Source organism: Haemaphysalis longicornis, unplaced genomic scaffold (genome assembly GCF_048455015.1).
Source record: "Haemaphysalis longicornis isolate Haplotype H1 unplaced genomic scaffold, Haemaphysalis longicornis Haplotype H1 scaffold_115, whole genome shotgun sequence".
NCBI lineage: Eukaryota > Metazoa > Arthropoda > Arachnida > Ixodida > Ixodidae > Haemaphysalis > Haemaphysalis longicornis.
In genome coordinates this window covers 642,802-664,285 of record NW_027526220.1, presented here as the reverse complement: position 1 = coordinate 664,285, position 21,484 = coordinate 642,802, and the positions used below count along the sequence as shown (strand labels likewise).

Genomic DNA, 21,484 nt, shown 5'->3' with positions numbered 1-21,484 from the left:
ATACTAGAAAACATTAAACAAAATTTCAAGTAATCATGGCCAGACGCTTGGGGAAAACTTTCTAATCGGTCGTCCTAACTTTTGTAGGTCAAACCGTGCCACGCTATGTCAGGGTTGGAGGATTCAACTATAAATGCAGGCCCCACAGGAAAACTGGGCCCCTATGTGGTGTGTGCAAACAACTCGGACATCGCGTAACATCTTGTCCAAACACAGACGTAGAAGCATTCTCCTTCTGACGCAAATGGAATCCCGACGTAGAACATGCATACGTAGCCACGTTCCAACTATGTGGGGTCCACACCTATCGGCATCAAAGATATACCGCCAGAGGTACATTACCCCCCTACGCTATCAGACAAATGGGCAACCAACAAAGACGGGATCATAACACGTACCTCACATGAAATGCGGATTCGCGAAAATAGTCACCCCACCAGAAGACGAAGTAAATTCAAACATGAAACATCGAGCTATAATAACGGCGCAGATTTACCACAAGTAATATTTACGCCAACGACCAGTATTTCTACAGCTAGTACTACACAAGAGATTTCTATACCAAATGCCTAATTGGGCTACTACTGTTGCCGGATATGGTGCCCAACTCAACAAAAAAAGCGACTTAGACCCGACTCGAATAGAGAAATCACTCTTCTAAAATAAGAACTCAGAGCCAAAGACAGCGTGATTAATGACCTTAAGAAAGAATTTGCTGCACTAAGGGCAACCTGCGAGAAAAGCCGTCCAGGCGACAAAATGAAAAGTTCCCACATCAATTAAAAAATAACGTCTTTCCCGCCTTCATACATCAATCGCAAAGAAAACGATGACACTTCTGTCATAAAAGAAAAAGCGACTGCACAATTGCCTGAACATGAAGACGCTGCTCGACCACGCAGGCAACCGGTCAAAAACAAACCGAAGATGACCCTAAGAACTGTGCGAAGAAAACACTAGAAAATATAAATGCGACACGGTATGCAACAGCAGCGAGAGGCCTAAAGAGGTCATCGGCAAGGTACGCAGCTTAAAGAGACCAATCATCTAAGCCGGCGGTCATCTGATCCCTGAATTTGCCAACATTCGCATCTTCGGGCTGCACCTTCAAAAATCAGGAACATTACTACTATTCAAATGCTTAAGTCCACATGCAGAGAATTAAATCAGTTAATAAAAAGGAATCGCAAGCAGAAACCGTGGCATGAATAAGGCGGAGATGGGAATTGCCCAGGTCTCCATAATTACCTGGATCATTTACAGCACACCATACCACCGTCTTTGCACTCGTGAAACTGACGAGATTAGCATCATTATACGGAAACGCTATAAACAGGCGCTGGGTCTACCACAATAGACCAGTACGGATAGACTTAAAGAACTGAATCTCTATAACACTCTGAATCAACTATTTAAATCACAGCCCATCTGTCGTGCCAGTACAGAAGGCTCGAAAAAACGTACGCGGGACGTACTCCGTACTCCGACTCCTTGCCCTCTCTACGCATGGGCCTCCCGAGAGCCGAATAAAGCACTCATTACCGGCCACTTGGCGTTCAAGCATACATGTCGGTCCCATCCCTAGAACAAAATCCCAGGCCATCTCGCCGCCGCAGGGAAGATGCTACCGCGGGCGTAGTTTCAAAAGACCGAAAGCGACAGACATGTTTGAATCTACTGGTTCCCGGAACGTGCAGGGAAGGTTTCGGAGCAGAACGACAACCGTAACGAGATACCGCACTCGCGAGAATTAACAGATTGCGCCGTTGGAGGATGCGGACGACTGTGGTTCAGTACCCGGGATCACATGACAAGTTTCAACGAGGTCACGAAAGCCTTTAGGACGGCTAGACTACCCCCGTCCTGCAAAGGGCTCAGCCGGGAGCAGGCCGTTATATACAGGCAACTACAAACAAGAACAATCCCGAGCCCAGCGCTCAAGCACAAGATGTACCCGGAAGCACACCCCGACGACAAGTGTAGGGTGTGTCGAAAGGAAGTAGGAGCGATCAAACACATGCATCAATTTCCCAGCGTAGTCAGCATCAGGTAAGTGACCGCCGGCGATGGAAGAAGCAACGCGGGAAGGACACCAAGATACAAATCGAGGCTGTCCAGCGGGTGATCGTGGCACTGGCTCGGCAGGAGCCCGGCTGGCTGGAACGGCTTGCGGGGCCCCGGCCGCGGTTGGGGTCAGGAAGACGACGTAGGCTACGTCTGAAGTTCGCACGCACACTTTACTGCAGGATCAATGAATATTTTTTTTCTAATTTAATCCAACCGGGCCATCTCCCCTAACGTGAAACCTGGGGAGGGGCGAAACATGCAGTGTATAAGCGTATTGGTGGCGCCTTGACGTTTTTTTGCCAACGGAGATGACAACGTTGGGGGTAGAGGTATACAGCTTTGCTGTAAAAGTCTCTTGTCTTTGAAGCACAAAGCTCTCTAGCGTGAGGCGTAAACGAGTGTCGGGTTTTTTTTAGTTCGCGTTACGTTTTAGCGCGAAGCCTAAATGAGTTTCCCGGTGTTTTAGTACAGCGACTACATAAAACGACGATTACGACGGTGACGACGACGACAGGAGACGCCAACAACCCCAGCCTATAAGGGGCTTCGCCCCTAATATGCATCCGAGGCAACATCGTGACCGAAGGCGGAAACAAGCTGCTACAATCGAAGATCACCTATCGTTCATCCCGCCAGAAGCGGTTCTCTACATGGATGCCGCAGCCCTGCCCATCCGGGGCGCCAGCTAAAATCAAAGACCTGTGGTTGCGGTAGAGGTTGTTGGGAATGTAAACACCGTCTCCGCTATGATATTCCTGCCACACGTCTCCGTTCTAGAAGCCCAAGGAGCAGCAATTGCATTGGCCATTGCCCAGGAATAAAGTGTCTTTCATCATCTACGCAGTCTCTGACCCGGCAAAGGTATGCAGAAACTTCTCCTCCAAGATCGTCTCCTAGAAAGCCCAGTACATTCTGCTCGCCGCATCATCAAGGCACCGCCATAGAAGTACTATATTCCACCTGTTTTGGACCCCCGCACACTCAGGCAACAGGGCCAATGAGTGTGATCACGCGGCGGCCAGCGCTCTAACCCATTTCGCCCTCCTCCGCCCTGTTCCGGAAACTCCAGTTTCAATCAAGACAACGCCGTGGATTATGTACCCGATAGCCTGATGTTGTTCGTCGAGCATACGATATATGCCGACGATATCACCCTGTGGGTCAAGGGAGGTAGCGACGCCCAAGTAGAAGAGGTCCTGCTGAAGGCAGTGAGGAGCATCGAGGGGAGCCTCGAGGGCACTGGCCTGAGATTCTCACCGAGTAAGTCTGAGCTGCTTTTATACAAGCCCACAGACAGTCAGCGTGAACAACGACGAAAACGAGACGAGATTAAGATCTACACCCAGGACGGGTCGGCGATCCCCAGGGTATCCGACATCAGAGTACTGGGTATGCTTCTCAACGAGAAGGGCAACAATGGGGGCACAATGGCGAAGATCGCCGGCAAGGCGGCCAGCGCCATTCGGCTCATGAAACGAGTTTCCAACAGGAAGAGGGGGGCTGCGTGAGGAGAACCTCACACGACTAGTGCAGTCATTCGTCATGAGCCACATAACATACGTGGCGGCGTTTCACAAGTGGAAAACCAACGAGAAGAAAAAGCTGGAATCGCTCAACCGAAGGGCGTATAAGACGGCCATCGGACTACCCGAGTCTACAAGTACCGAGCGACTGCTAATCCTGGGCGTACACAACACCTTGGACGAAGTCATCGAGGCCCAACGGGTGGGGCAGCTAGAGAGGATAACCATAACCAAAGCAGGCAGAAGAATCCTGGACAAGCTGGGATACAACTACCATGAACAGCAGGGAACCAAGACGCAGCAACGTGGCGACACCAGGCACAAAATCCAGGTGGATGCAGTCCCGCGCAACATGCACCCGGAGTACAACGAGGGCAGGTGGCGAGCACGGGCCAAGGCGCGGGCGGAGCTCCACGCCGCGGACGCTGGAGCCCGCTACGTCGATGCAGCATAATACTGCAATGAACGTGGCTTCGTGGTGACGGTGGTCGACGCCGAGGGCAACCTCCGAGCGGCGGCCAGCGTTGCAAGCGGGAGACCCGAGGAAGCAGAGGAGGTGGCGATCGCGCTGGCCCTCAAAGATCCAGGCTGCACAACGGTCCTGAGTGATTCCAGGCAAGCTGTCAAAAACGTCTCCAAAGGCAGGGTTTCCCCCGTAACGGAGAAACTACTCCGAAGACAGCCAAGCCTCCTGGGGAAGACGAGAATCAAGTGGTTCCCGGCACACGCAGGGACGGTGTCGACACGTGCTGAGAACCACAATGAAACCGCACACGCTCGTGCTCGCGAACTCACTAACCGCGCCGAGAAAAGTGGCGGAGAGCATTTGTGGCACAGCACACGAGACCGAATGACTACCAGGCCCATCGACTTGCCAGACGCAAGCTCCCGCCGCCCTGCAAAGGATTGAGTAGGGAGCAGGCGGTCATCTATAGGCAACTCCAAGCAAAGACGGTCCCGAGCGCCTACCTAAAGCACAAGATATACCCGGAGACACCCCGATGCCACCTGTCGGGTGTGTCGCAAAGCTCCAGCAAGACTCGAGCACATCGTCTGGGATTTCCTCGCATACCCGGACGAATCAAACACAAGAATGATGCCACCTGCCTTCGAGGAGGCGGTGCGGACTGATGACCAAAATCTTCAACTCCAGGCTGTCCCGCGAGTCATCGTGGCGCTGGCCAGGCAGGAGGACACCGGCGACCCGGTGACGGGGAGCGGAGGACCCCTAGCCGGGTTGGCTACATCTGCGGTGACGACTCCGGCCAAGTCATGAAGACCTAGCAATAGGACTTCATTCGCAGGCCCGAAAGAAGTTTTTCCAATACAATCGCCGAAATCATCGAGCATTTTCGTGCCAGGAGGCGACCAATACCAGATTCCCATCCCAACCTCACCAAGCCACAGCAGACAATGCTGAGAAGACTGCAGAGAAACACACTCATGTTTACAGTCAGGCTCCACCAGTTTTTTTTAAACGAAGTTCACGAGTCCTACGTGCAAGTACTGTTGCGCCGACAGAACGGTGGAGCACATGGTCTGGCTTTGCAGTCGCACCCACCCCTGGACTCCCGTGCGCCGCTCTTCCGGTTCCTCGGACCGGCCCTCATCCTCCCTTGCTTCCAGGCTAGGTCACACAGCCGGCACCCCTACAAGCCACCAATACCAGTAACATACCCTCTTCATCCCGTCCGGCTCTTAGGCTTTAGAGGCTTATCCTGGACAGTCCCTCCCTCGAGTAACCAGCTTCGGATGGTCGGCAGAGCAAGAGGCCGCGTCTGTGGCACTCGGACTTCTCTGACCCGGAGTCCGGGACCCCTCTACTCATCCCCTCCTCTTCTAAAGGCCAATAAATTGCGTTTCACCATCAGCTTTAGATGCAGTAACCCTCAAGCAAGGGTAGGAAACCTGCGGCCCGCGAGCGGCATGCGGCCTGCGTCGGGGAAGCCCCGGCACGGCGTCAGAAACCCCCTTTAGGCTGACCTGGCAGTTTTAACGTCAAATGGCGTTACACAGGAACAAAGCAGTATTGGTTGGCCCAATCTTTACACTTCGCCAAATATGGTCTTCACTTCCCTTCTTTGCACCGGAACAAAAAAATCCCCACTTCTCCCCCTCACCTCCCGCCAGCTTTGCCATCCGGCCCTTGCAATGTGGGCATTATGCAACTCTGCCCTCCACTTTGAAAGGTTTCCGACCGCTGCTTTCAAGCATTGTACCTCGGATTGCCAGAAAAAGTACAGCGACAGCCCACAAAGTTTTGTTAAGCTACTACTCTAAGTTGATTTTGTCGCAGTTTGAAAATGGCGCCTCCGTTCGAAGTGAACCTCGACGTTTTATTCACGTGCACATACAAATCACTCGGGCGTGTGCGGGGCTCGTGTAAATAAAATGTTGGTCGTGGTACGGTACAAGCGCATTACTTTTGAAACCGAACAAATTAGTGACATTTCTCTGGACCTGTTCCTACAGAACACTGCGGCTCCTGAGGCTTGTGGAAATAAAGTGTTGGCGGCGGTACGGAGCAGCGTATTTCATTCTAAGCAGATAAAATAGTCTATCACTCATGCTGTTTGCGTCGTTGCGCCCAATATATGCAGCGGATACCTTCAACAACCCTTATGAGATCTTCGCTGAGAATTTCTAACGCTAGGGATTGTTCGGCTGGTAATGTTGGGTTTTGGGGGTTCCCCCAAAATTTTCGTGAGCATTTCCTGTGTGGCGAATAGTTATTACCGCCCTTCATGCGCCTTTATTAGTAGCAAGGACGAAAAGAAAGTATATATAATGAACGCTTTGGATGTCAACATTGCTTAGGGCATGGGCGGCCTTGGGTGCATTCAAGGCAAAAGAGAAATATATTGCCGCAATGCAATTATTAGTATTCACTGACACGGCGAACGGTCCACTCCCATTATAATCTGTTCTTGAGCTCAATTCTCGTCATCATAATCACTACACCATCGGAATCATCATCGACCGACGGCAAGAGGAAGGCGACGTCGTTCGCACTCGGCAAGTGCACGGACGCTGTTCTAATGCCCATCGAGTTCGTGGCAATAAAGCCAATTTTATCAACCTTAAACCACCAAGATGCATCGTCTTTCCGGTGGCAGTATTACCGAGCCTCCAAGTGTTTTTTTTAAAATCAAAATCCCCATTCGATGGGTCGTTACAATAATAGGCCAGAAAAAAGGCAGCGGTGGCGCAAAAAAAAAAAAAAAAGATGAGCTAAAGAGATAATAACAAACACACTCAGCGTCCTCATGACAAGCGTGCGGTCAAGGATAAGGTCATGGAGCTAGTTAAGGGAAACACCACGGTCTTGTCTGTATTTGGTTTAATGAAGAGTTTCGTATAACAATCACGCCATGATATTCTAAGCGCACGAATCGCTCCTGTATTGCTCTTAATACATGTATAATGGTAGTAGGAAAGAGTAGCCTGAAAGAAAGGCGCGATGAAAAGGATTCAACTGCCAATGTTCCATACTCAAATACTCTTCGCCAATGGGGCAGTTCGGCTACAGTTTTAATTCTTATAGGACGTTGAGGTCATTTTCGTACTGATCGCGTGAGAAATTTGCAAGCTTTGCCGCGATTTTCTGCATTAATGTAGACTATGCTAGATGCAGGTACTGCGTCACATGATTTCGATCATATTTTCCCCCGTGTTTTGATTTCCGTTTTTTTTCTCAAGTCAATTGATGGTTCCTGCCATGAATGCCAGTGGTGGTGTGTTTATTAGTGATGGTCGAAATAAGCAATAGTTTAGAGTTAGATGTTGGCCGATATAGTACCCCATTATTGTGATACACCTCTCTGTTTTTCGGCTGTGCGTTGTGCCAAGAACCGCCACGTGGTGAAGTGCAACACCAGTCAAGTGATCAGCTGGCTGTCTTTATTGCAAAAGAACAACAAAAAACACTTCAAACATTCCTCATTCGAACAATCTATGTGCCTTACTTAAACATTTCAGATTGTGGTTCCAGGCTTTTAGAATGGACGATACATCCCTGGAATTCCTTGCGGCGGCCCCCAGAAACCACCTGGCATGGGGCCAGGTCTCCCAAATACCATGCCATTCGGCGCCTGCATTCCCGGGTACATGGGTGAACCCTGTTCTACGCCATTGGTAACCTGAGCTGGCTGTCTGTCCTCAGAAGGTTGATATGCGGGAAGGGAAGGCTGTGTTTCGGCCGCTGCGGGCTGTGTAGCGACGTTAGCGGTCGTTGGCGGCCTGGCTTCAGTTGCCCTACTTTCTCCATTATTTCTCGCGGTCTTTAATAACATATTTGACACTACGGAGCGCCCTGATTGTACGGTTGACCTTAGAGCGCTTGTTGGACGAGTCAAAAGACCACCCAGCTTCCCAATCATCCGAGGAGGATTTGCCGATGGCTTAAGAACTTGTCCCGCCTTAGCCAGACCAGTCGAAATCGGTATTCCACCGGGAGAAGATGCGGGAGGTGCAGTATTTATATTAGAAGTCGTTTTTGCTTTCTGCAAGCTACCTGCCAATCCTTCGCTGGATTTAGCATTGTTTGAGGCATTTCCTTTCGGAACCAGTGCGAGTGTACGCAGACGTGGTTCCGATTTCGGTACAGTCTTAACAATGTTCTTGGCTGTTATCAGCGCCAGTAATCTAGACGCTGGAAGATTTTGAAGCGCTGAACGTATTTGTCCACCCGCTGCCAAGTTAGAGGCTGAGCCAGGCGCAGCCACTTTCTCCGCTCTTTTTACAGTAGCCGAGGCCGGAGCCGTGCTTGGAACGTTTGAAGTTGGGACGGAAGTGGTGCCAGGGGTTCCCACATTCGAAGCGCCAAGTCGTGAAGCCGTCTCGATGGCTGGCATTGTTTGTGTGCTTGATGTAGAGCTCCTATGTGCGTTAGCTATCGGGCTGGTTGGTTTAGGTGGTGATGGCCTAGGAATTTCAATACCCTTTACTGCTGGTAGTAACGAAGCGCTCCCTTTTAAGCCGGAGAGTGAGTCAGTAGTTGGGGTACGTTTTTCAGCAGTTCCCGTAGTTCGTAAAGTATTTGCCAGTCGGTTAGCTGCAATAGCCTTTCGTACTGAAGAAGCTAATGATGTTGCGGAGACCAAAGTTGAGCTACCAGTTGGGGTATGTTTTTCACTGCTTCCCGTAGTTCCTAAACCTAAAGTACCTGCCGTTGGGTTAGCAGTATTTACATTTCGTACTGAAGGAGTTGATGAAATACCTGACGTTGCGGAGGCTAATGTAGGGATCGGTGCAGGAGGTGCACCTGGTCCTAAGGAAACGTTTCCTGTTGAGCGGTTAACTGAGCCAGCCGCTGGGGTATGTTTATCAGTACCTGCTGTAATTGCTTGAGGGCCTCCTATTCTGCTAGCTGCCCTAACATTTGGTACTAGATGTCCTGATTGAACCCGTAATGTGGACGATACCAATGCAGGAGTGGGTACAGGGGGAGCAGCCGAAGTAGCGGTAGCTCTTTCAGAAGCTCTTGACGTGCCATTCATGCTCTTTGCGATTGACACAGATGTTGCTTTGGATGAGTTATCCGTGCTAGGCGACATTTTACTCTCTGCACGCGCGCTGGTGCTTGACGGAATTGGCAACGATGTACCTCTTTTGACGCCCAGAGTTTCGCCGTTACTGTGCGCGTTAGCCCTGTTGCCCATCAGACCGCTTGTTTGTGACCCTTGGCTACTGCCATATGACGCTGCAGCTACAGCAGAAGCGGTGCTCGGTGGTGCTGCTATTGATTTAGGCGGTAACTGGTTGGTGGCATGAGCGCTCGAAGGTGTCACCGATGTAGCCGCGGGCTTTAAGGGAGTAGGAACGGTATTGTCGTGGGAGGTTGAGGAGATGCCTGGTGAGGAATTTTTCGTCCCCTTAACAGTTGTGAAGGTCGCCGAGCCATGCGGGGAACGAACCCCAATGCTTGGTGGTATGGCACCTTGGGTTTCCACTCTAGCGCCGGGTGCGCTCGGCAGGGTTACTTGGGAGCCTTGGTGGCTGCCATATGATGCATTCCTACCTTTCGAGGCTGCAGCTACAGCAGGAGCGGGGTTCTGTTGTGGGACTGTTGGTTTCGGCGCTAACTGGTTGCCGTAATGAGCGCTTGAAGGTGCCCCGGTTGTAGCAGTGGACGTTGAGAGACTAGCTACGGTATTATGGCGCGAGATTGACGAGATGCTTTGTGCGGCAATTTTCGTCCCCGTAATTGCTGTAGAGGTCGCTGGCCAACGCGGCGAAGGAGCCCCAATGTTTGACGGTACGCCATTTTGAGTTGTCTCTCTAGATCCGGGTGTTCTCGGCAGTGTTACTTGGGAGCCTTGGTTGCTGCCATACGATGCATTCCCGCCTTTCCCTGCTTCAGCTACAGCAAGAGCGGGCTTCTGTGGGGCTGCTGTTGGTTTAGGCGCTAACTGGTTGCTGGAATGAGCGCTTGAAGGTGACCCGGTTGTAGCAGTGGACGGTGAGAGCCTAGCTACGGTATTATCGCGCGAGGTTGACGAGATGCTTGGTGCGGCAATTTTCGTCCCCGTAATCGCTGTAGAGGTCGCCGGCCAACGCGGGGAAGGAGCCCCAATGTTTGACGGTACGCCATTGTGAGTTTCCTCTCTAGATCCGGGTGTTCTCGGCAGGGTTACTTGGGAGCCTTGGTTGCTGCCATACGATGCATTCCCGCCTTTCCCTGCTGCAGCTACAGCAAGAACGGGCTTCTGTGGGGCTGCTGTTGGTTTAGGCGCTAACTGGTTGCTGGAATGAGCGCTTGAAGGTGACCCGGTTGTAGCAGTGGACGTTGAGGGAGTAGCAACGCTATTACCGGGTGAGATTGACGAGGTGCTTGGTGCAGCAATTTTCGTTTCCGTAACGGTTGCAGAGGAAGCTGAGCCATGCGTGGAAGGAACCCCAGCGGTCGTTGACACTTTAGTCTTGGTTGCCTCTCCCGTGCTGGATGTTCCTGTCGATACGGTGGTGCTATGAGATTTTATTTCAAAGACTTTTTGAAATACTTCTCCATTATTTGTGTTACGCTCTGTCGTTCCAGTGCTCGATAGTACCGTAGGTGGAGATTTCTTTTGCGTGTGCTGAAGAGGAGCCAAACCTTGTTTTATGCCTTGAACTGCAGCAGTGGAAGTGGCTGGAATAATAGGGATGGTCGTTGGTCGGTTTGCCAATGGACGGGAAGCTTCCCCGACCACTGGTATACGTGGCACCTGGTTGGGTAAATTTATCTGTCTACCCTTCGTAGAGAGACCATTTCTGCCATCGATCACTGTTGTTTCGACGCGGCCATGTGAAGGACTCGCAACGGGAGTAACATTATTTTGAGACGATTCTTTGTTGTTATGCGTACTGGTTGCGCTTTTGATTTTCGATAAAAGGGCACCTTCGGTTCTAGCAGGCGTGTTTGTAGTGCTCTTGTTAGAGATCAATGTTCCTACACCAGAGGATTTCGTTGCCTGGCTCGTGCTTTCTTTGGGCAAACTAGGCACTTCCTTCCTTTGTGATGGTGTCGGCAATGGGTTAGGCACGGTGTGTGGCACAGCAGTTGGTGGGACCGGGAGAGTCGAGCCTTTTGCACCAGTGTTCAACAAGGTTTTGGGTTTTGTGGAGTCCAAATTCCTGGAAGGGGATGCAACGCCCTCTTTCTTAGAGTGGTTCCGCGTGGACTGACCTTTGCGGTGGTTTTGTTTCCGCTTATGCTTGAAACGGCGAAAAAAGCCTCTGAAGAACCTTTTCTTAGGTCGGGCCTTCGAAGCGCCAGAGCCTGAGCCCGAGGTCTTGCCGGTGCTGCCTTTTTTGGTTTCTGGCAAACCCGATAGCTGCGAAGTGCCGCCAGGTTTCAAAGGTAGCGCTAAGGATTCCGTGTTAACTGAAGGACCATTCTTTCGCGGCAGACCAGGAAGCTTCGCGTTTTTAGTAGCATCGAGCGCTCCGGCAACCGTGTTTTTGGAAGCAGCAAGCGTTGAGGAGGCGCTGAGTTTTCCGGCTGGCTGAGCACCACCCAGCAACGGTGCTCCGCTGCGAACGGCAGCATGGGATAGCAAAGAACTTCTGCGTAAGGAGGTTTCGGTCATCCCTGCCTTCATCGCACTATGTGAACCCAGAGCTAGTGAGCTGATACTCTGTTTTTTTGTTCCTGCGTCAGCTATTGAGCGCTGTTCTTTTGGAGGAAAGGTAATGCCTCGGGCTGGCAGATTACGTTGCGGGCTTTCCAGTGACACAGGTGGTTTTGAAGAAATAGTCGGCACTACCCGGGCAGTTCCTGCCGAAAGCAATGGTATAAGAGCGGCAGGGCTGCTGGTAGGTTGAGTGGGGGCTCCAGATCTGGTAATACTTGACTCGGTTGTTGTAACCTTTCCTGCACTATGCGAAATACGAGCTAGAAAGTGGTTGCTCGGTTTTGACTTGCCTGCATTAGCTTCAGATGACTGTTGTTTGAGAGAAGAGGTAATGCCTGTGTTAGGCGGATTATATTGCCGGGTTTCATGTGAGACTTGATTTTGTGAAGCAGCCGGTGCTACCGGGGCAATTGAAATTTGTGACGTTGGAGGCGCGACTGATGGCGGACCAACACCAATGCCTTGTGGACGATTGGCGCTTTCAGGCGAATTTTGAATTGGTGAGCTTGTACGTGCTATCGGAGGATTACCTGTAAGAGGCGACAGCGGCTTTTTCAAAACTATTATTAGTCTCGTGCTTCCAGAATGTCGTCTTGAAGAGTTTAAAACGTTTCCAAATGTTCTTTCCGTTCGGGTTGAGGCCTCCCTTGTTGACACGGAAGCAGCCGTGACTTCTATAGGACTTCCGGTTAAGGGCGGTGGTCTGGCGCTGGGCTGGTAGTGAGAAATTGCAGAAATTTGTTGAACACGGGGAGCGTTCGCCCGGGCAGTTGCGACCGACATAACGGCACGCCCTAGTGTTGTTCTTGACACAGTTGACATTTGAGAGCCTTCTCTGCCATTATTGGCTGCTGCCGCACCGCCTGAAGGCGGAATTGGTCGCGAACCGCCACCCAACTCCTCTCCGGCAAGAACAGGCTTGTGGCTAATCCGTCGTTCGTGTAGTTCTTTTGTGGGAATTACGACGTGCTTATTCGCGCTTTGGGAATTACGAAGTGGTGGGTTGTTAGTTTGTATTGAAGCTCCCCCTGTAGCTGGCGGTAGCGGTTGCCTAACAAGGGTAAGAGGCACGGTACCAGCCGGCCCTTGTGATGGTTTTAAGGCGCCCACAACAGATGTTTTTATCAGGCTGCCAGGAATACTCTCAGACGGTGAGTGTGGAGGTGGTCTCAAAGGAGCAGTTCCTATTGAAGACGGCGCCATGCTGAGGGGGTTATTGGAGTGTAGCAGGAGAGTAGCCCGCGAACTACCAGAGGGAATCCCGGCAGCTTCTGTTGGAGTGTTTAGAGGCTGCGATACCGTCTTCGGAGCTCCTGGCCATAGGGGCGTCTGTTCACGTTTGCGTTCGAACACGCCGGCAGTCGGCGGAAAAAGGGATGGGTGACCACGACTGTAACTGGTGGGGATTGATGCGACACCGGCGCTAGGCGGGTTGGTAACTGTTCCCTTACTGTGGTTGACTTCAGGGCCACTGGCACCCGTGTGCAAAGGAATAACGCTGGAGCCGCTGCTTGGCACCGACGTCCCACCAAAAGCAGCCAGCGAAGGTTGACCAGGAAGCACGTTACGGGATGGACCTTGTGCACTTTCTTTCAACAGAGAAAAGGCTGCCGCGTAGGGACCATTCAGCTGACTTCCGGCTGAATTTTCTGCCTGCGACGCGGCGCCAGGATGCGGACTTTCGATGGGAGGTGACCGACTGGAAGATGACGGGAAAGCTGAAGGTTTTTGAATATACCCGGTATTGCTAATGGCGGGTGCAGCTGGTGCCATCGTTGGGTGGCTTTCATCAACCACGTTCGCAGTGGTCGGAAACCCAGGAAGTCTTTCCCTGTCATTACGTTTCGTGCCTAACGAGGGTGAAGGCGGGACTATCGGTGAAGCCCGGCCAAACGGAAATTCCGCTGGGGTGGCGCTGCCCCCACCGCTAACTTCTCCAGTGGGTCCATTGTGAGCGACGCTCGCAGAAGGGGTACCAGATGTCGGGACACCTGATATTGTGCCCAACATTATTCCAATTGCGTGCTTTATGACATTTCCATTTGAACTAGGAGCTCCCGAAGCAGAACCTGGGCTTAGCGAGTCTTTAGGCTTTGGTTGCGATGCGCTAATAAAGGGCGGCAAGGAAGGATGCTCTGAAGGGCCTGGGGAACTCGCCGAGGGCATTGCAGGGGCAGCTTGCGCTCTGTCGTGTTCAGTGCTTCCCTCTGTCGATGGTGGTAGTACCGGCGGACCCCCGCCAAAACTGACGGCAACCGCTCCAGAACTGCTCGAAACTGTTCCACCGGGATTATGTGCCGGATGGTGGTCTGGTTTAGAAACGCTCGTTAAGATGGAGCTAAAAGGATGTTCGTCATGCTTCTTCTTTTCGGACAACACGGATGCACCGTGCGCGAGGAGTTTTTTAAAAGTGGAACCGACTGCCGCGGCAGTCGCGGTAGCGACGATACTGCTAGCTGCGCTCGATGTGCTGCTGCTGCTGCCCGACGTTTTTGAGGAACCGCCGCCGAACAATGAGCTGGCTGTTGAAACGATAGGGCCGAATGGGGTGCCGGGTTTCGGTGCTTTCGTTCTGTACGAGCCGGATGCAAATTTGTCGATGGCCGCGATGACCTTGCCGAGAGCTCCCTTGGGCTTGATGTCGTCATCGCTGCCGAACGGCATGCAGCCTCCGTTCTTGCAGACTCCTCGTCGGCGAAGTAGGAGCGTCTGCGAATAAATGCGAAGCAGTGTTTTTGTAAATATCGCACAAATTAAGACCTGTGTAGTCGAGCTATTTTATTTTCGTCTGCGGTACGCAAGAAGCGATTCCCAAAGCATGCTACACTCAAATCTGAAGTTCATGTTTTGCAAGTATTGTAAGGCACAACTACTTTTTGACGGGGATGTAATAAGGATACAAGAGTTGCTTTCAATGCGGAAGCATTAAATTGGCTTATTGAGGAAAAAAGCTAGCGTCGGTGTCGAACAGCCGCCTCTAAACCGACGTGACTGTGAAGTGTTTCATACCACATTCGTCACAATATTAAAACACAAAACATAACTGCGCTGCTAGAGAGCCCGTGGGCATGCGCAGAGCCACGTGGAAAGCGAAGAGCATATCATGCACGGGCTGCGCTGGTCAGACCCTGCGGTGTTAAAGGCACCATTAAGCCAGGCTGCTCTGCGACGCAGTGAAATTTTCAGCGACATCGTGCGTATGGTTGCCCAGTACAGCCTACGGGGCAACGCAGAAAATAAAAATTTTAATCGCAGAAGTGAAAAAGATGGCCGGTAGGAAACTGGAATAACTGCAATTGCGTGGAGCGCAAAGCTCGAAGAACCCGAAATGCCCAATCAAACAATAATGGTTACGCATTCATAACTCATAAGAAGAGCTAGGCGTCTTCTGATTTTTTTTTTCGGCAGTGTTGAGCTGATCATAGAACGGTCTCCTGGGAAGCTATACTTTCCACGTGTTCTTCTTTACTGAAAGGATCAGGGGTAAACTGAATGATAAAAGAAATGATAATTTAAAGGGTGTGGCACTTCTGTGCTTGAAGTGCCGTAGGCTGTGGCAAAGTGCGCGAAAGGCTTGGTATGATTGCTTCGCATAAAGCAGTGAAATATATTTCAAAGCTGCAAGCGCACTCCCTAACGTCACGGAGGCGCATATATACACAGACGGGCTCAGAGCTGTGAAGCACCTGAAGCAAGCGAAAAAGACTCCTCTGATCTGCCAGCAGATTCACAGCCTCCACAAGGCCGCACAGCTAAGGCCGCACAGCACAGGATACGCGTAGGTACATTCTGTACAGGGCCATTGTCAGAATTTTGTGAGCCAATTAATGGAGAATCTTTTGCACTCTACTTCCACAACTGAGTTCACCCCTAGCCGTTTTCCTTGTGATCCATGTTCCCGTCTTTCTGGCCGGAAATCTCTTCCTAGAAGGGACACGCGTGCCTTAATTCCCCCGTGTGTCTTCTCTGTGACCTCTAAGATCTCCCGTGAGAAGGAAGTTTCTCTAAGGGGGCTTCGGGCTGATGTGGCTCTCACACTTGTCACCTGGAGTTGGGCAGCCTACCCAGTACACCCAGGAGTATGTCCCAAGTGTCCGGCTCCGCTACCTCCATTCAGCCGTACGGCTGCAAAGGAAAGTTATAGAGCTTTTTTAGAAACTTCGCAGTTGAAGAAAAATTCGTCCTGGTCCACACCTATAAACCAGCAGGTATTTAGTCTGCATAGAACACCGTATAAAACGCACCTCCACCGCCTGGGGTGGTCATCGATGGCAGGAACTCCGGGTCTTTGATTCTGAGAGAAAGGAAGTTTGAACCAGAGCATGCTAACCTTAAATTTAATACTCTAGTCTGTCAGCTCAGCACAGGCGTTACCGTGATGGGCCGATAGAAATTACCTCTACGAATGCGAAGGACCCTTATCTTTGAAAGAAGCGAGTCAGCAGCAGCGCTTTACAAAGCATGGTAGCAACTGGAGCTGCTCCTAATTTAAATTAGCCAGCGTGATTATCCTTCTGGTGTCATGAAGGATTTCTCCCATCCGTGGCGAAAAATTCGCAAAAAAATACAGTGTAGTGAAATAAAGGAAGGATAAAGCGACGGCACAAGTTGCGTTCTATACGAAGCCTAAATTAGCTGCAGTGTCACAATGGAGAACATCTTAGAGTTTATGAATGTTTCAAAGAACACACGCCTGATATCACACAAGGCACAGAACTTCGTCTTTGCTGCTGAGGACAGCGACATTCTGATAAGCACGCAGCCTAGGCCAGACGGGACGACCTAGTTGCAAAATGTTTTTCAACGACGCTCTACTCGTTTCGCCAGCTGTGACAACCACCGCCGCTGTCGTTGTCGTGAATACGTGGTATTACCCAACCATACAACGAAGAACACTGCCGTACTCATAAGGCACATAAAGACTTCATCTTAGTGATCGAGGGGTGACCCGCTACTTATTACGGCGCTGCGGGGAGTGATGAGACGTTTCGATTCTGGTCACAGCAGTTACTGTCGAGTGATCGCGCTCCTCACTAACGTGGCAAAACAATCAGGGGCGGAAGCGTTATTCCCCCTTTAAAGGAAGCCAAAATACAAGTTGGGTTCTTGAAGAGGACTGATTTTTCCATATAACACCGACCGAAATTCAATCGCGAACTTCAAACAAACACGAGGGATATTAAGGAAAACAGACTCCCAGTGTCGACTCCCGACCAGTTTCCGGCGGTTTTCCCATGACGTCACAGAATCCTGTTTCTGCGGTTGGCGGCCGCTGACCTAACCAAGCCGCCGCAAAAAAACAACATGATAACTCTTCGAAGAACTGCCATTTGGGAGTGTTGGTATAAGTTCATGATTAAAAAAGCGCTTATTCAAAAGGCTGTGTCTAGCGTTCCGTCCAGACGGAACGGCAGCTGTCACTAAAGTTCCGTCCAGAGGAAACACAACTCGCGTTCAGAGCAGTCTCTCTTGATTTTTACCCAACCGGCCAAACCGCTACCGCTCCAGAATTACGGATAATTATTAATCATTATTATTAATTACAGATGGTCGGACTAACTCTAGCTCTATCCCAACAGATCTCCAAGCTGCCACCCGACGCCCGCTTCACAATATTTCAGCGAGAGCAGTCGGTCTTGATTTTTACCTAACCGGCCATAGTCAGTATTAATTAATAATCACTGGTAATAATTACAGGAGATCGGGTGTAACTGGCGATGGCTCCGTCGGCCTTGGCTTCAGTCGGTTCAGCCGCTTGAGTAAAAAACCAAGACCGACTGCTCTCACCGCGTGAATTGTAAAGCGGGCGTGAAGTTTTGCTGTTACAAAATGCTAACCACGCGGCCCCCCCCCCCCCCCCCCACACACACACACACAAAAAACGCGGTGCGAGAATCGAACCACGGACTACAACGGCTGTAGTCAGCGGCAGAACCACTACACCAAATCCCATTTTTTTATTGCCTGCTTTGACATTTTTACAGCACATCACACATCATGTCATGTAATGATCCGTCAACCCTACTTGGCTGACTACGTGGCTTTAAAACTTTCTAAGACACACTAAATCTTCAAGCACGGGCCAGAACGAAAAACGGCGGATAATCGGCTGCTTTTGATTTGGCGTTCGGTCTGGACGGAACGCTACACACTTCCTATTCAGAAAAATAGACGAAACAAGGGACACAAGACGAAGTGCTTCGTCTTGTTGTTAAATCTTTTAAGAGGAAAGGCCGGAGGCCTCGTGGGGGAGTTGAGAGGGGAGGGTTGATGGATCAAAAGGGGTTCGTATGAGTTCATGATCGTCGGGAGGCGACAGAAGTTTTTTAACAGGAGGGTTGTTCATCATGAATGGTCTATTTACTGGGGTAGGCCACCGCTATATAATTCGCGCTAGACCGCTCTTAATGGCAAACTGAATGATAAGGTTGATAGTGTGTTAATCTAATGTGAGGGGATCCATGTGGGCTGAGGGATCTGGATTTGGAGAAGTGAAATTCCGGTATCAAAAAAATTTGGGGCATATCCAGACCAGGTGGTGCAAATCAGCCTTGACGGCTTGCTGACAGGATGGCCGTTTCGGGTTCGTCTTGTGTCTCTTGCAATCGTCTCCGCGTTTGAATAAGCGCTTTTTCAATCATGAACATGATGACTTTTTTAATAAGGCGTCTATTCTCGTCTGATAATATCACTTGAATGTTAACGCGCAGTTAACACCCTGACAACTATGGTTTTAGTGCCGGCCCACGTTACGTCACTCCTGACCATATTCAGTTTCAGTTTCAGTTCAGGTTCAGTTTATTCTCGTATTGAAAATACAGTGTGTAAAAATACATATACAGAAAGGGGTCCCAGAGTTATAAACTGTAATGGGACGCCTTTTTATTTATTGTACACAACTAAGCATTTAGTAGCAGTCATGAACACGAATAATATGCATAAACGGAAATCTGCAGTAATAATAATTAACTATGACATGGAAAGAAACTATAATTATGACGAACATGTAGGAATAATAAATACCAGAAAATGAAGTACAAGTACACAAAACATTGGAAAGGAATACATTAGTAAGCAACCACATCAGCGTAAATTGTCTGAAAAAAGAAATGTCCTGAGAGCATGCCTGAACGATGACAAGGATGATGCAGATTTAACATTATAAGGCAAGTTGTTCCAAGCTTTTATAGCACCAAACCCGACTGTATTTTTCCCATAGTTAGTGCGCACAGAAGGCAGTAAGCAGTTATTTAACTCAGCAAACCTAGTTTTATTGGGGCTAGAGAGGGTATGGCGGTCAATTATGTGAAGAATACCGGGATCATGAGCCAGGCGGTAGGCAATGAGGCATAGATTGTGGTTTATAAGCTGTGTGATTGAGTACAGATTAAGTTGGCGCAAAAGAGGTGCGACATGTGCGCTGCAAGTGCTGTGTGTAAGTATTCGAATAGCTTGTTTTTGAACCTGCTGTAATGGAGCGATATGGGAGTTGTATGTTAATCCCCAAGATGCTATGCAGTAATTAATATGGCTGTGTATAAAAGCGTAGTGCAGCGTGAGGAGTGTTGAAATAGGAAAATACTCCCGTGATTTAATTAGCACTCTAATTCCAAATGCCGTTTTTTTCTGAGGGAATTAATATGAACATCGTATTTCAAGAATCGGTAAAGTTGAATACCGAGAAATGAACACTGTTCTGTTGAGAATATTGCAGTGGAATTAATGCGCAAAGGTGGAATATTGCTTCGTTCTTCGTGACGCGTGCTAAAAACCATGAATTTAGTTTTGCTTCTATTTATCAGTAGATGGTTTTTGCGACACCACGTATTAATACTCGTGAGGTCACGATTAAGATTTTGTGTTAGATTGTTTATGCACGTATGCGACGAATATATGGTGGTGTCATCCGCATATAAAACACAATCAGATGCTGGCGTAAGGCTATTAGGAAGATCATTGATATAAAGCAAAAATAGAAGTGGGAACACCTACGTTAATTGTTTTAGTGGTAGATGATGCGCCAGATATAATGATTGTTTTTTGGCGATTTAATAAATAATTGCGAATTAGCTTTAGGGAGGGCCATTAATACCATAAGATTCATCATCATCATCATCATAATCATCATCACCAGCCTATCTACGCCCACTGCAGGGCAAAGGCCTCTCCCATTATTCTCCAATTATCTCGGTCCTGTGCCAACTGCAACCAATTTATCCCCGCAAACTTCTTGATCTCATCTGCCCATCTAACTTTCTGCCGCCCCCTGCAACGCTTGCCTTCTCTAGGGATCCACTCAGTTACCCTTAATGACCAGCGGTTATCTTGCCTTCGCATTACATGCCCTGCCCACGGCCATTTCTTCTTCTTAATTTCTACTAATATGTATTTAACACCAGTTTGCTCCCTGACCCACTCCGCTCTCTTCTTGTCCCTTAATGTTACACCTATCATTTTCCGCTCCATTGCCCGCTGGGTCGTTCTCAATTTAAGTTGAACCCTCTTAGTGAGCCTCCAAGTTTCTGGTTCGTAGGTGAGTACCGGTAAGATGCAGCTGTCATACACTTTCTTCTTCAGCGACAATGGTAGGCTGCTATTCATTATCTGAGAATGTCTGCCATATGCACCCCACCCCATTCTGATCCTTCTAATTATCTCTGCCTCATGGTTGGGATCTGGGGTCACAACTTGGCCTAAGTAGATATATTCGCTTACCACTTCCACTGCCTCGCCCCTTTCCCAAACTGCTGTGCTGTCCCGGGGTTATTGATCATTACCTTAGTTTTCTGCATATTATTTTCAGGCCCACGGTTCTACTCTGTTCGCTCAGTTCGGAAAGCATGCTTTGCAATTCGTCCCCCGAGTTACTTAGCAAGGCAACGTCATCAGCAAATCTGAGGTTACTGAGGTATTCTCCATTAACCCTTACTCCCACCTGTTCCCAATCCAACGTTCTGAATACTTCTTGTAAGCATGCTGTGAATAACATTGGAGAGATTGTGTCTCCTTGTCTGACACCCTTCCTTATAGGTATTTTACTGCTCTCCCTATGGAGTATGATGGTAGCTGTAGACCCATTGTAGATATCCTCTAGTATTCTTACATAATGCTCATCTACCCCCTGGTTCCGTAATGCCTGAATGACTGCTAGGGGTTCGACCGAGTCAAATGCTTTCTCATAATCTATGAAGGCTATATATAGGGGTTCATTATACTCAGCGCACTTTTCTATCACCTGATTGATCGTGTGAATATGGTCCATTGTTGAATAACCTTTACGGAACCCTGCTTGTTCTTTAGGTTGACTGAAATCTAAGGTTGCAGAGATTCTGTTAGCGATTACCTTGGTAAATACTTTGGAGACGACTGACAGTAGCTGATCGGCCTGTAATTTTTCAAGTCCTTCATGTCGCCTTTCTTATGGATTAGGATGATGTTCGCGTTCTTCCAAGATTCCGGTACCATTGCGGTCATTAGGCATTGCGTATACAGGTTTGCCAGTTTTTCAAGTACAATTTCTCCGCCATCATTCAAGAGGTCTGCTGTTATCTGATTCTCACCAGGTGCTTTGCCCCCTTTCGTTTCTTTGAAAGCCTTCCTTACTTCTGCGGTCGTTACTGGTGGGATGTCTATCTCCTCTGAACTACTGTCTCGTTCGGCATTATCCTGTATGTCCCGGCTACTGTACAGATCCCTATAGAACTCCTCGGCCACTGTGACTATTTTATCCCTATTTGTGATGACATTGCCTTGCTTATCCTTAAGTGCATACATCTGATT

General features: G+C 49.5%; 1 protein-coding gene across 2 annotated transcripts in view; it reads right to left on the bottom strand.

Moving 5' to 3' along the window:
* The window catches only part of LOC144161473 (uncharacterized), a 103,047-nt gene that overhangs the window by 65,352 nt on the left and 16,211 nt on the right, over positions 1-21,484 (bottom strand). Inside the window, exon 4 of one of the 2 annotated variants that reach the window (XM_077692127.1) lies at positions 7,469-14,413. The exons of the other annotated variant lie outside the window; for it this stretch is intronic. Coding sequence (XP_077548253.1) covers positions 7,586-14,413 — 6,828 coding nt within the window. The 3' untranslated portion in view covers positions 7,469-7,585. Of the gene's footprint in view, positions 1-7,468; positions 14,414-21,484 lie in introns of those variants that run through there. 2 annotated transcript variants of the gene reach the window in all.